This window comes from Agrilus planipennis, unplaced genomic scaffold, assembly GCF_000699045.2.
Source record: "Agrilus planipennis isolate EAB-ADULT unplaced genomic scaffold, Apla_2.0 scaffold156, whole genome shotgun sequence".
In the NCBI taxonomy this organism is placed as follows: Eukaryota; Metazoa; Arthropoda; class Insecta; order Coleoptera; family Buprestidae; genus Agrilus; species Agrilus planipennis.
The window spans coordinates 120,424-135,754 of NW_020438859.1; the positions used below are offsets into that span (position 1 = coordinate 120,424).

Consider the following 15,331-nt stretch of genomic DNA (forward strand, 5'->3'; position numbering starts at 1 on the left):
GGTGTATTAGGTACCCTCTTGGAAAATAATTATTTTCGTTTTAACAGTACGTAGTAGGTCTTTTTGAAAACAAGAATAACGACGTCTCCTTCCCCATTTATTTGACGCTCACGCTTTAATCTGAAATAAATTTAATGAGCTTTCGGTCTGCTGTTTCTCCTTATTATTCTTCAATTTTCGGCAAACGACCCGGTTCGCGCCAAAAACGTCTTCCTAAATGTAACATACTAAAATATTTCCAAGGTCTTAATTAACTTATAAAGGGCGAAGAAAACTGAATTTATAGGCCTTTGGATTAAATAACATTATTGTGACAGCTAACAAAACAAATTTTATTCCTGTAAATTTAACAATTTTAAATATCTACATATTAGGCGTTAGATAGATAGGGATTTTCTTAAAAAAATAATGAAGAAGAAGAAGAATTGTAACTCTAGACAACGGATCTAACATCGCCTTTTTCGCGAGTAGCAGCGTTAGAAGGCGCTGTAGATGTATTTATTGGTACAAAGATAAGACAAGGATACGGTTATCCTTCGGTGATGACTGGTTCTTGGAGCAACGATGCAGGACAGTTTAAATGGACCGTGCGAGGCCTCAATTTGCTTTCGCTTGCGACCATTAATATGTCAGCCAGACTCTAATCCTGTACGTTTATGAAGGATTTTACGACAAGGGAGTAGCTCTCGAGCGCGGGCTTAAGCGACGTTGGTTTTCTATGGACGGTAGTTTGTCACGGCAAATTGATGATTCAAATCCATCTCCGGTACAGCCAAGCAGGGCCATCATGTGCCTGCCTATATACAACTTCGACATAGACATGTATTTGTTGATACAAATTTATACAGCCTGCTTCCCTCCTTCACCTACCAAACCTAAAATTCTACATCTCGTAGTGGGTGCTCTTTATTAATGAGAGCAAATGAGCAATTGCACCTCCTTGATCCTTCGAACAAAAAAAACCAAGCGGCAGCCAAGTGTCAAAATTATTTCGAATTCTATATACATGTGTGCATACATTCGTTAGTCGTCCACAATCGAACCTTTCGTTGGCACAATTGAAAAATATTTACAATTTCAAACAAAGAAGAAAGAGGTGAGATGTGTGAGAATTCGTAATCTGTATTAGATGTTGCAACTAGAGGCTTTGGGTGACGTGCTAGATTATGGATTTAAATGTGGCTAACTGAACGTAAAATCAAGATTTAGCTACACTTACTGCAATACTTTTTGCCTACTCGAACTAGCTGCGATATAAGCATTACCTTGTGAAAATATAACAAATTTATCAAACGTCGATTACATACGTCTTCTCCTTAAAAGGTTACAGTTTATAACTTACACGGACGTAACGTGTGATGTGAAAAATAGATCTCTCCCTGTACACACGAAAAATAAAAATTGTTTTGTCTAATGCGCGTTCATCCAGAATATTTCAATGTTTTTAATCGTATTTTAAATTTCGGAGAAAAAATATTATTATGTGCAATTAGGAGTACTAGCAGAGAATGAGTTATGAAGGTTAAAGACACCTTAACACTATAAGGCAAAAAGGTGGTGTGTTGTGTGTCGGTGTTGAGAGAGTTCGGCTCGTATAGTCACAAATACGTGTACAAAACTAGTTCTGTTCATAAAGATAGATTGAACGATAGGAGTAATAGCCCGTACCACATACTTGTTGAGCCGAATAAGTTTGTTCAATACAGACCAGCTCCAGCCAGACCGGGGCAATCGTTTTGTCGATAATCTGCATATTCAACAAAAACAAAAAATTGCTAGAAACGAAATAGGTTTCAGTATTTTCCATTTAAGGTTGTAAAGCAACTTGTACTACTTACTTATTTTTATAAACATACGTATAAAATAGCAATTAGAATTTAAAGTGTAAACCTAATCTCATGCTTACGCAATTAAGTAGCCTTTTGGATGCAGAATTTTAAGCAACAAACAGCAGAGACCGTGAAACCAAACAATCAACGAACTAAATTATATAAACTATTTAAAATCTCATCAATGCTCTCTCGCGATGTTCGAAGCAGCAAACATTCCAAAGGCCGCAAAATGCAATTTCGCAGTAATTACTTTTTTGATTGCATTGTTTTGGGAACCACAACTGAAACAGAAACGGCTCTCATCATTTGTCATTTTCTTAATTACTATTGGCCTTTTCTGTTAGGAGAGTTCCGTTTTGGTCGGTCTTCATTCGGAGGGAAATACAAAACTTTTCACCCCAAAGTGTAAAATTTCGCTTAAACCATACACGACCGCGCAATTTGAATGACATTTCAAATTTCCCGGATGTAACTTATCGTACGAATAAATAATTTTTCGTAACATATGAGGAACAGGCGCCGAAAAAGAATAAAGTCATTCATTCCTTTGAGTTTTGTTTTCTGTTTTTCTCTTGTAATAAAACTGGTCGTATTCATGTCTTCTGTCTATTCGTTACACCAGGTGAGCGTTCATAATTCTATTAACAGTTTGAGAACTGAACAGGGGTGACGGGTGGCACTCCCTTATCATCTTCTCGTTGACACTGTCAACTACAATTTTTCAACTGGTAATGAAATACTCGGAAGAATAATAATACTCAAGCTGACGTTTCTTCGCAAATTCACAGCTGATCGTGCGGCTTGAGTGTGGCACGTGTTCGGTCTCAAACATCTTTTTAGGCACTCACCAAGAGTTCACCTTCTCAGATGGTCAGCTATCGAAAGCTAACGTCCGCTTGCTTACATTATTACTTTACCACCCTCGCCAAACGGGCACCTGATGACACGACATAATGGACAAAAGATAGGTATCGTACTTGCAACTGTGTGAAGTAAATTTAATCCACTGTCCCCGATCTACCAAGCCTTACTTGTTGATATTAACTTTCACTTTAATCATAGCGCTTAGAACTTTTGAAATGTTTGCGTACCTTTGTATTTTTTGAGATAAGTCGAACATGACTGGTACTAGTACTAGTCTTATTGTGAGATGATTACATTATTGCTGTAAATTTGTAGCCGTTAGTCTGTAACGTATCGGTAAAAAGTTGCAGATGTGCCAGAAAAATATAACGTAAGGTACTTATTTTACCTATTGGTAAAGGAAAAAGGAAGGGTAACTTTGTAAGGTTTCAGCTGGTGTTAATGATGCCTATCTTTGTTGTAATTTGAGAGTGACTGTAACCGTCTACTACTGTTCGCCGGAAGGAAGGATGTTCTTTAACAATCGGTGGATTCTTGTTTGATTGTTTGTCGGTTTATACCAATGGTTTACTATACATATTTAAACTTTAAGGATTCATCGGACATAAAAAATGTTAATTGGGGAAAAATCTTTTAATTAGATAAACAAGTAAATTGACAGAAATGCACGTGCAAATGAAAAATATATACTAAACATTCAGAATAGGTATGATATGTCTTTCACACCATATCAACAGGTACATGTATGTTTTTCATAGTGCATAAGGAATTTCGCTGATGCCGAGGAGACTTAAATTGTTGACCATGGAAGCTAATATAAGTTTTGTAAATAATAGTCGTGTTGTTGATCCTTTAAAGGTTAGTTTAATTTTATTTTTCTGTGTTTTCTTTAGTATTTTAACATTAAACTAAAGCGTTGTTCAGTTTTTTCTAAAAGTTAAGTATAAAAGTAAGATTATACTCCACCCGACTGATATCTTTTTTGACTTCAATTAGAATTGTGTGCTTAATTCGACCACAGCCAGGAATTTCATAATTGACTGAAAATATTCATAAAATTTTCGGTAAACTTGACCAGATAGCAAACAACCACTTACTAACGCCAAAGTGTGTGTCGCGAACCGTAACGAAAACTCGGTTGCACTACTATCACCATTATGATTATTATTCCTAATAGTCAGGCGGCATGACATGGCATGGCATGGTATGGTATGGTATGGTATGGTATGGTATGGTATGGCACAGCATCGACGCCGGCGTCGCTCGTGCGCTAAACTCGACAGAGGGGTTCACGTATGCCCCACCAGCATCGCGACCAAAGCACCACCGACGTATAAAAGCGCCGGAGGGTGCGCGCTAGCCGCGAAGACACGAGGGGGTGCGCTGACTTAGTTCGTTTCGTACTACTATCGCTGCTAGCTGTCCACTTCTCTCTTGCCTCTTTCCCTGTACATACACACACATACTATTCATTACTAACTAATAATTCATCATTTACTCGTCACTAATAAAATATCGTTATCATAGTTGCCGGTAGCTAACGTTTAATTAAATTAATCCATTCCCGCGTATCCGTTCTTCATCCACCGTTGGGCCAACGCTGTAATTTGTAACTGGTAACGACGACAATTAAGTAACTGTTGTAACGCTAACCAATCAATTAATCCTTTTCGTTGGATTGTTGCTGAGAAATATTATGTTGATAATAATGATAAAGTTGTGTTCGCTTTTTTGTGTGATAACATGAAGTCTGCGGCGATTATAACAGTGTCGCGTCGGAACTGTTGCTGTTATCGGAAGGCGTCTTCGTGGCCGACCTGGAGGCAACGATAGCGACATGCCACGCTGTCTCATGGCCAAGAAGTGGAAGGCGTACCCGTGGCCAGAAAGGTCCGAGCCGCAGAAGGAGGAAGAAGAGGAAGAAATTGATGTGGTAGGCGATTCTTCCGGAGTCTCGTGTTGGGGCCCATCGAGTCCTACCGCTGGAGCTACTGCTCCTAGTCCTCCGCCAACCTCACCTCATGGTACCACTATTCTTTATAACGGTACGTAACATACACATAATATACATATATTTATATATATAAACATTAGTAATGTTTCTGTTATTCAAAAAAAAAAATAATAATAACCGTCAAATAGTTTCTATCATGAAAAGACATGAAAAGCCCGTCACGATATACTAAACTCGCTGAAAAGATTTCCGAATCGCTTGATAAAGAATCACATAAACCAGGCAATAAATGTGACCAAGTAGGTATCATAAACCTTTTCTACAAAATAAAATAAATAGCATGAGCGTCACAGATTGCGACAGTAAAATAATCAGTTAAAAAAAAGGACGATCTAGAAAGCAAATGAAAAAACATCCAGAGAGAAAACTAAATTCTCTCTTCGTTCGTAGAGTCTTTATAAATTGGCTGCCGCGTGGTTAAGGAATTGCTACAACTAATGGCCACAATTTAGGCGGCAGGTATTTTTCTCGAAAACATAATAAGCAGGTTCTTTCCTCGAGCGTTACCCCAAAAGAACAAATGATTCTTTTTCTCAAGAAAAACTGAAAAGTTTCAAACGCGTTTCGTTACGGTAGCTGAGGGAAAAAAAGAACGAACGAGAAATACCGCTTTCCTTTGAAATTGGTAATTGGTTCACTTTATCATCTTAGAGGTTTAGTGGAAAGTGAGAGAAATATCTACTCGAATACCTGTAGAGTCTAATGGAATTAAAATTTTAAAGGCGATATCATTTTTCATTCAAACGTTTGTGAAAATTAATTTGTGAAATACTTCAAAGTACCTACATTTGTGTTGGTTTAAAATGATCGGCTTTTATTCTAAGTATTACAAATATATCGCGAAATCTCAGAACGACTTTACTTTATATGTATCTACTACGTACAGACAGCCGTAAAGCTTTCTATTTTTATGCTTTGACGATACAGCCAACTTGAAAAATCAATTGGTTAAAGTAGGCAGCATAAAAGCCTTCGTTTCAGTCGCTGTTCTATCTAGCAACCCTCAAGTCGATAACATTTGACATCTTTCAATATTTGCAGTTCGAAGCCGCATTGTAATTCCCCCTCTTGGACGTGACCGTGACTTGCTTTCGATGTCGAACATTATAAACCCTCATTCTTTTTCTTATAATTCTTCTTATCCTGCAAATATGGTATATATTACAATCACATTAAGCAAGGTTTCTATTTTATTAAAGTATATCTGAGCGGGGTAATCCACGTAACCAAAACTCAGTTTACTTGGGTAAACATCCAACAGCTCAAATTATTTATGCACTTAAAATTCCGGCAGTGATTGCCTCACATTTGAGTTTTTGAATAGTTATATTACTTTAAGCGAACGAGATATAGTACACTCTTTGTTTTATTGTTGCAGGCTATCTTCAAGACTATCCCCCCGCAGCGTACACGTCATCTTTTACTTCAAGAACCGATCCTCCAGTTTCTTCAACGAACCAGCAGCAACCGTCCTATGCAACTCTGAGAACGGTGACAGAGAGTCACGAACTAAGGAGCGAGTACGACACATCGCCTCCTAATCTTAACCGTTCTCGTAAGTCCCTTTCTATGTGTTTTACCAGTACAGGGGCGGCCTTGTCGTTGCCCCCGAAAAAAAAGGACATATACCGTCCTTACTCATTGGACGACAGGCCGACACCGGCTCTGGCTCCTGCTCCGGTTCCTCGCGTACCTGCCGAAGAAGATTTGCATGCGGCACACGCGATCTTAGACCTCAGCGCTTCCACTGCAGTGTTTCTTCCCCCGCCGCCGCCCCCCCCGCATCCGATTCTGATAGAGCACGGTCAAAAGGAGTACCCGCAGGACCATCATCAGGTGATTGTACAATCGTCTCAAACTCCACCTAATGCCGCAACCATAATCACCGTGCCGCCAAGTAAAACGGTGGCGTATACTTACGAAGCGTTTTTTGTGAGTGATGGTCGGTCGAAGAAGCGAATGCCTCCTCAGGAGGATTCTCCTGGAATTGTACAAAAACCGGCCGTCGGTGAGAAGCCGAAATACACTTGTGGAGAATGCGGTAAACAGTACGCCACATCTAGTAACCTTTCGCGGCACAAACAAACGCATCGTAGTTTAGATTCTCAGGCGGCTAAAAAGTGTATCACCTGCGGCAAGGCCTACGTGAGTATGCCGGCTTTGGCCATGCACGTGCTGACTCATAAGCTTCAGCATAAGTGCGGCGTGTGCGGGAAACAGTTTTCGCGCCCGTGGCTGTTGCAGGGCCATTTGAGGTCCCACACTGGCGAGAAACCATACGGTTGCGCTCATTGTGGCAAAGCCTTCGCCGACCGATCAAATTTACGTGCTCATATGCAGACGCACTCAGCCGATAAGAATTTCGAGTGTCCCAGGTGCCACAAGTCATTCGCTCTCAAGTCGTACCTAAACAAGCACCTGGAGTCCGCGTGCCTTAAGGACGAATCCGATGAAGGAAATCGTTCTGCGGAATCGCCGGTGGTGACTATTCATGTACATGCAGGTTAATCGCTTCTTTCAATGCACTCAGTCACGAGATGTTAAAATTCTCACTATAGTATGCCCCGGTTATTTAGACAGATTTACTATATTACGCCATTGATTACAAACGGAAGGAAGTACATACAACGGTTTTGCAAAGACCTACTAACACAAAGAACCCAAGGCTATAATTTTAAGGCTATTTTTGTTAGGCGAACAGGTAGTTGTTCTAGTCAGTGGTCGTTCAATTCTAGAGACAACAAATTCTTGTAAGCCTAGTGTTAAGTCGAACCTTCTTCAATGATTTTTTTGTTCTTTTACCAAGTCGCTTTCAGTAAATAGCTGATAGGTATAGGTTATTGCTGATTTAGTAACGACTCAATATTATGTAATCGGTTAGAATTGACTTTCTGTTAAAAAAAAAAAACAGTGAAGGTATGCCGATGCCTTGTCGTTTGGCTTACAGAAATTCTAGCCTGAGAGCTTCTAGTCGACTTGTCGCACGTTCGAGCGGTATTTCAGCCCTGCCAGGGCGTCTAGATTAGTGATGATTTATTCGCAGGACTGGAGTCCCTTGTAAATATCCCTCCCAACAAGATAACACATCGTAACACGTCCATTAATTTAGTGCTTAGGTGTAAGGACAAGCGCGCCGCCACTGGCTGCGTCTTCGAGCAAGGATAGATTATTATGTTATCGGCACCCCCACTAACTTATACTTAATTAGAGTGCCAGAAAAAATATTTTTAAATGTTCTTCACGAACGATGCAACGTTTCTCGAGCAACGAAATCTTGCAAAGAATTAGTCTTAATTAATTAAATACTTAAGTAATTTAAGTAGGTTTTCAGTTCGGTTTTCAGACTGGCAATTATATAGCTCGGGGTGGTGTTTAAAATTGGGTTGCCCGAAAAAGAAAAAAACTAAATAACGAACTTGTTTCTTATCGCACCGTAACTGATCGACTTTCCGGCTAATTTTTTGCCATCTGTGATCGAATCTAGTCATAGCCTCTCCTGGAAGCAGAGTCTGTGGAATAACTCTAGTCACCTAAGTAGTCAATTAAGTGATTATTTCGTATTTTTAATTTTTACATATTTTTAAAACGGGCTCCGAGCTCTAAAACACAACGTACTCCTACATTCCAGTTGTATGATACCGTAAAGTAAATTGTAAATTATACATAACAACTAATATATTACGTAATAATAATAATAATAATAATAATAATATAATGATGATAATTATTATAACGATAACAAGAGCATAGTTTTGGCAGTATTTTTGCAAATGTACCTATATACAGATTTTTAACGAGTTATATTATTACAATATACATATTGTCTATTAATAATAACAATAAAGGTAGAATAATAGCATACGTTACGTATTCTAACGTCATACAAACAAAAAGGAATATTATTTTATTCTATAATAGGGTTGCGCTTATTTACACGTATCTAGTAGGTAGTTGCACTCGATTCGAATGCCTTGTAATAGATGTATGTTATGTTAAACATTATTATTAAACAATGTTGACAATTTATTTTCGGTCGAAGAGATTAATGAGAAATTTCGTTATGACGAAACGCGTTGATTAACGATTTAAATAAAGAAAAACGGTATGGTAAGTATCGAATCGAGTGCTTGGTACGAATGTTAAAAAATTAGAGTTGAATGGGCCAGTGCAATAGGCCCGAGCACTGAGCCAGGCGAGTGTAAAACTAGTCATTGATTAGATAACGAAATCGTCAGGAATACGTCGATTATGGTTTAAGGTGGTCACTTTCTTCTATACTATACAAACTCCCTTTACATTTTAAATGACATTACGATTAGAGTCTATAGTAAAAAATATGTACTGCAATTTAGATTATGCGTAAGCATTAGGTTGACACCTATCTAGATAAATTCATTACCTCTAAAAGTTCCCGTGTAATTACTAAATAAATATGCATCGTTTCATGTATAATCGATACGCGGTTGTGTAAGCTATAGCAAAAAAGTGACCACTGCAATCTATAACAGACATATGTACCTTGTCGCGTTTGCTAGAGTAGTGCCGGGCCTTTATTAGAAGCCGATTATTAGGTACACTATACATATTGTATGTATATGGATTTGAACAAGAGTTTCGCGAGTAGGTGCCTTAGTAAAAGAATTTTCGGAACAACGACTAAAGCTGAGTTTTTCTCACGCCCACAACGAACTTAAGTCACGGTAACACCAAAAGACGCGAATGCGCCCATCGAACTCTTGTTGAACGAGATGATTGTTTAGTTAAACTTGTTTCAGATCTTACTAATTCACGCGCTAGTAAAAACTACATACCTACGTACTACATCGCGTTCGGTTGCTAAATTCTAAAAGAGTAACAGTTAGTAGTACGTAAATCTAAGCAAAATAATAATGAATCAAGTGTAACTAACTCATCGCATAAAGTGAATTAGCTGATATAGAGATGACTTAAACGATAGGAGTAGGGGTCTTATTTTCTCTATAAAAATATAGTTTGTAAAACGTTCTGGCCGTCATGGCGGATTGAAGATGTTGGTTCCTTTTTTTCACATGGACACTTGTAGGTACGCTCAAAATTTTAAGTAACCGTTAATGGTCAAATAAGCAATAAAAATTGTAATACTAAGTAATATAATTGTGTGTAGTTACATACCAAGAGCAATAAAGACATTTACACTCAATTATTATAGTAGGTACCTACCGTACGATATTTAATAACAAAAAAAAGAGTGAATAACGTATGTACCTAAAGTGTTTTGTATACATATTACAATTAATACTGTTGTTGTTGTTTGAATTTACTTCTTGGTGCTACGAAAAATTAAACACTTTGTACACTGCAGTCAATAGCAATTTGCAATGATACGATAAAAATAAACGTGTTTACAATAACGATAACGTATGTAGACAAGTCAAAGTTTAAAGCAATAAAATTTAATGATAACGAGTATCATTGTGAAAAAGAGACCAACATCTCTCCGAGTGCGCCGGGTATTCAAAAGCAATAACCAAAGTAGCGGGTCGAGGGCACAGCCTTTGCCCCAGAAACCATAGCAATATAGAAATTAACGAACACTTATTCTTAAATTAGTTTATAACGACGATAGCGTTAGAGTTATAAAAGCTTAGTGAATGGGGGCCGGTTTACCGTTTCCCAAAATAAACAGAAACCAAAAGAAAAGTCTACAATATTTAATAAACATACGTATTATTATTTTATGCAATTTTCCAAGCTGACTCTTTCCTTTCCTTTTGTGATTATTCCTAAATTATACAAGTGTTTTTTAAATGAAATATTCACAGAACAAAAAATTAATTATGATATTTCGTATACACTCTTATTGCTATTAATATACTGAAAAATTGCAATAGCTCTTCTAACAATCCGTTATGAATAAAATCTATTTTACGTTAATGGTACTTCAGGTATTAAGCGTAACAACAATTTTTGTTGCCGTTATAAATCGACAGCGTTGTACGGATACTTACGAGATGGGCAATAGTTTTGAGTAGGTAATTTCAACGTGATTGTTTTAAAAGTAAGCTTTTTGTGCAGCGCGAATAAGAGAAGTGAATTTAAGAATAAGTTATAAGATTGACGTCCAGTTTGCTTTACATCTTAATTTTCTTCAAGTTTGGAACTTTTCCAGACGTTGTACTTCGAAATAGGATTTTGTAGGTTCCATTTGTATAAATTGAGTTTTAGTAACTTTATTCTCCTAACGAAAGCAGTACCGTCGAACTGGAAAGTAATTAACTTTTTGTCATTAAATTCCACAAAACTGTAGCCGTACTACTACCTACCGTCTTGATTAAAACTTAATTTCAATGAATGTAAAACTTTGTAGACATGTTCTGTATTGCAACCGATTTTATTATAATTTTAAATTCGTTTCATTTCGATTAATTAATTATCGTATTATTATTAATCCGGTCAAAATATAACGCGTTGTACTGCTGCCTACCGAAGTGGTACTTCTCTGTTGTGTATTTCCATTTTTTTCTTCGTTGACTATCGTGTTTATCTTTTGGAAACAACATGAAGATTTATTCTTGTGTTTTATCTGGCATATTCCGTGAAAGGGCACTGACAAGATTTATAACGTGAACAAAAGTTAATTAAATAGAAATAAACTGGATTGCAAACGGCTTTAAGTCGCCCTTAGGGAGTAGGTAACGGGTAAAATTAGTCTTCAGTGTCGACGACTTCATTAACGTTTAACAAGATTTCCGCTAAACGATGTAAAATCCATAAAAATAATTACAGTAAATACATATAACCGAATACCTACGTAACAGAACTTAGTTTTATGCAGTCAAAATTGAAGTAAAAACGCGATTAACGGGCGCTCCCCATTCACACTAGCATAACCTGCCTGAAATTTATAATATTATAATAGCAATAGCGTCAGCAATAGTTTTTGCATCTGTTTTAAGATATCATTATGAATAATATACCTATTTACTAATCGAACATAACAATGTACCGTATAAAAAATACTAGCGCTGCCCTAGGCGGTCATTTACATAATAATTATATAGATGAGTAGAAATATATAAATCCAAAGTGAATAGCGTTTTAGCATGTCAGGGGTTGTTCAATATTACTGTCCAAGTTTTATATACATCGAGCACATGTTACAATATATGTAGGTAGAAATGGGCTACTTCGCGTAATAGCAGGTTAATTAAATATACGCTCCATGCACACGTTTTAATTACAGTATATGAAATGCATATTAACCGGCTGTTATAGATAGTTCAAAATCTCATGAGACTTCACTGGGCTGCCAACCATATGCCTTGCTGTGTACGACAACGGATGCAGCTTCTAACAGTGACGGTCAATGTTTTTAAGAGGTAGAAATGTATAAATCAATCAACAAACTGGTGGAATTTTGCCACTGCACAACCCAAAGTCAAGGTTTATGACATTTTGAACTAACTATACGCGTGTTAGCGAATTTCTGGCTATTTAGTCGTAACATAGATAAATATTGTAACTTACAATTTGAACTAAATTTGAATTTATCCAAGTCACAAACAAGTAGTATATGAATCTACGTAGTAATTCAATTATTTAGTTGGTCGTAAGAAAAATGACAATTAGAAAGGTCAATTAGTTTGGCTTTACCAAAATATTTTCTCGTTTTCCTGTAGATTATTATATAAGACTTCGGCAGTTGTACAAATTTCTGGTGAAAACTATTTTAGGAGAATTTGCAGGTTTTATTGTTGGTCAAAATATTATCATCGAATTCTCTCTCTAACGTCTGTACATTTAAACCACAGAAATATTCTGAAATTTATTAACAATATTTATTACAGGGTTGAAGACCTCTATTATTTGATCGCAAATGTTTAGTTTACTCAAATTTATCGTTGCTTAGTAAAGACGAAAAGTAAGTTCTGTTCTACCAAAGAATAGTGTTTGTGTGTTATACAATACAATTTTGTAGATTCTAGTCAAATTTACTTAACAACTATTTTGTAATTTGTTTTTCTATGTTGCAAAGGACTATTATGTACACTTATTTATTTATGGTTAAATGTAAGCCTCAATAATGATTTATTATAATCTTTCTTATTTCGATTTACTGTATCTTCTTAATTTATTTATTCACGCTCTATAGTAATTGTAAAATTCACATCTGTAAAACCGTCTTTCCCTCCAGGCTAATTTTTCTATGCAATACTTTCGAAAATTACACTTATAGCAACATAAAATAAATAAATAATAACAAAATGAAATATTTTTGGTAGATAATACAAATGTAAATTTAAATATTAATGAACTGAATCATATTCGGTTTGTGAATTTGTCAAACAGATTTTATAAAGAATGTAGGTACCTATTTACAGTCCAGCGCAGTTGACCACAATATTTAATACATACTATAATTATGACAGCAATGTAACATTACATTATAGTAAGTTTTGTATTATATTTTCATAATAAACTGTAGATAAAAAGTTTACGTTATCATTTTTTTCAAATTCCCTAATCAACCGCTCTATAAACCTTTTTTTTTTTGGCTAATTTACCTACTAAAACAATTTCTTTAATCTTACAAAGCCACTTAATAAATCTGCCATCCAAAATTTAAAATTTAGGTAAATCCGTATGCTTCTGTGACTAATAGCTACACTTGAATAAAATAGATGTACCTATCAGTAGATGTGGCTCAATTTTACATTACAAGAGTATCAGCCCTACGGCTGACGTGCGACATTCACCAAATTCTGCCACTTGGAAAGATAAAACATCATTTTTATACATTTTTACCTACGCACATACAATACATTTATGTATACAGTATTACACAAACACTGTGCACATATTTATAAGTCTTTCAGTGTATGCGTATATAAAAATTCTGAAGCATTCATATTCCATTTATTTTTCGGTCGTGAAAAACGCGAGTCATTCAACGACAAAAACAATATCGGAAAAGCAATTAATAATATTATAACTTCGCCAAGCAGATTCTGCCATGATGTTTTCGTAGTTATATTTTTCATCAGTTTTGTTGGCAAAATAGTCATTGTCCCTTGTGGCAAATCAAAAAGGAAATCCAACTAATTGTAATACGAAGCCATTTTTTCTTAGTGTATAGGTATATATAATTTTCACGATGCTGTGTTAAATATCAGTTTTTATGGGACAAATGACATGACATGCAAGTTTTGAAAATGAGAACGGATATCGAATCTAATTGCAATTACATGTTCGCTAATTGGTGTAGGCCTAGTCCACATACGGCGAACACTTGTAGTTTTAATTAAATTTTTGTCAACAAAGAGATTGCAAAGAAAATGTTTTTTAAGTGAAGTACTGTAAGTAGATATTAAAAGAGGTGTTTGAGTCAATTATCGTTTATAACGACAGGCGGTTGACGCATATTAGTTACAAAACGTAGCGTCGTGTAGCGTCGCAAGGAAGTATCTATTTATTAATTTAAAGGATCTAAACTAAATTTGGTTTTGTAACTACTGGAATAAATACCTTTCTTAAAGTATTTTAGAAAACCAAAATTATAAAAACGAATCAAAATGGTAAATTTCTTGTTAAAATGGAATTAAATAGAAAGTTTTAGAAAATACTACAAATGGCGCAGTAAACGCCATCTGTAGCACGATGCTACATTTTAGGATTACGTATGTTCCAAAAAAGTTGTTTGTAAAATTTGTAAGTAGTAATAAACATAATGGTATTTCGGTTTTTTGGAATCATTTGCATGTACATAAATGTATCCTTTCCTATCATACCCAAAACGTACATATCAAATTTCACCGACACATTAACGTCGTTACTTGTAAAAGATATCTATCGTATTTATAATTTTCTTGTTTATAACGAATGGGACTAAAGATCTCAACGGGATTAAAGTTCTTCCTTGCCACGTAAATATACGCCTTGTTACGCTCCGCTTAAATAAATGTCTCTTAAATTCAAAGTAAAGGCGGCGGCTACCGCTAATGCCCTCATCATTAAACTTTTAAAAGTTGTTTAAGAAGACTTACATCAAAGTTTATACCACCAGCCGCCTATGTTCGTGTCGAGTCCGAAAACTTAAGATTGGCGCTGTTCGTATGCTGCCTGGGAATTAAAATCCTGCATGTTTAGGAGACTCGGAGTCTTTCGAAGTTTCCAAAGGAACTTTGAAAAGAATATGCAATAAAAGTAAGTATTTAATACGCAAGATTCCAAGGGCGTTCTCAGCCAATGGGTCAGGAAGGCAAGATGATAGATAAGAGATACGAATTGATGAAGTTCTCTACAGGATTCCAATATTTCTTATTTGCATTATCGAATCTTCAGCAACGGAGGCATTTTATGGCAAAAAGTGCCTAAATTAGTGGGCAAAAGGAATGCAAGGGATCGCTGGATATGTTGATTAATTGAAGGCGACGGTTGTGGACTGATTGATTAATTTGAGCACGGAAGAGGTGGAAATTTACGAGCTCTTCTCAACACACGGACAGAATGGAGTCAAAATAACAAATCATAGACGTCATTCATGTTCAGCTATGCTAAATGTAATGGTGTTGGTTCTAGTGACGAATGGCGATGATCTAAACCTTAAAATCTAAGCTATATGCCCATAAATATACACCTCTAG

General features: G+C 36.1%; 1 protein-coding gene across 1 annotated transcript; it reads left to right on the top strand.

Annotated features, from left to right (window-relative positions):
* Positions 1 to 4,001: 4,001 nt before the first annotated feature.
* LOC108741051 (transcriptional repressor scratch 1) lies at positions 4,002 to 13,186 on the top strand. The gene is made up of 2 exons (XM_018475662.1): positions 4,002 to 4,741; positions 6,089 to 13,186. The coding sequence occupies exons 1-2, from the start codon at positions 4,534 to 4,536 to the stop codon at positions 7,216 to 7,218; spliced, it is 1,338 nt and encodes a 445-aa protein (XP_018331164.1). The 5' UTR covers positions 4,002 to 4,533; the 3' UTR covers positions 7,219 to 13,186.
* Positions 13,187 to 15,331: the final 2,145 nt, after the last annotated feature.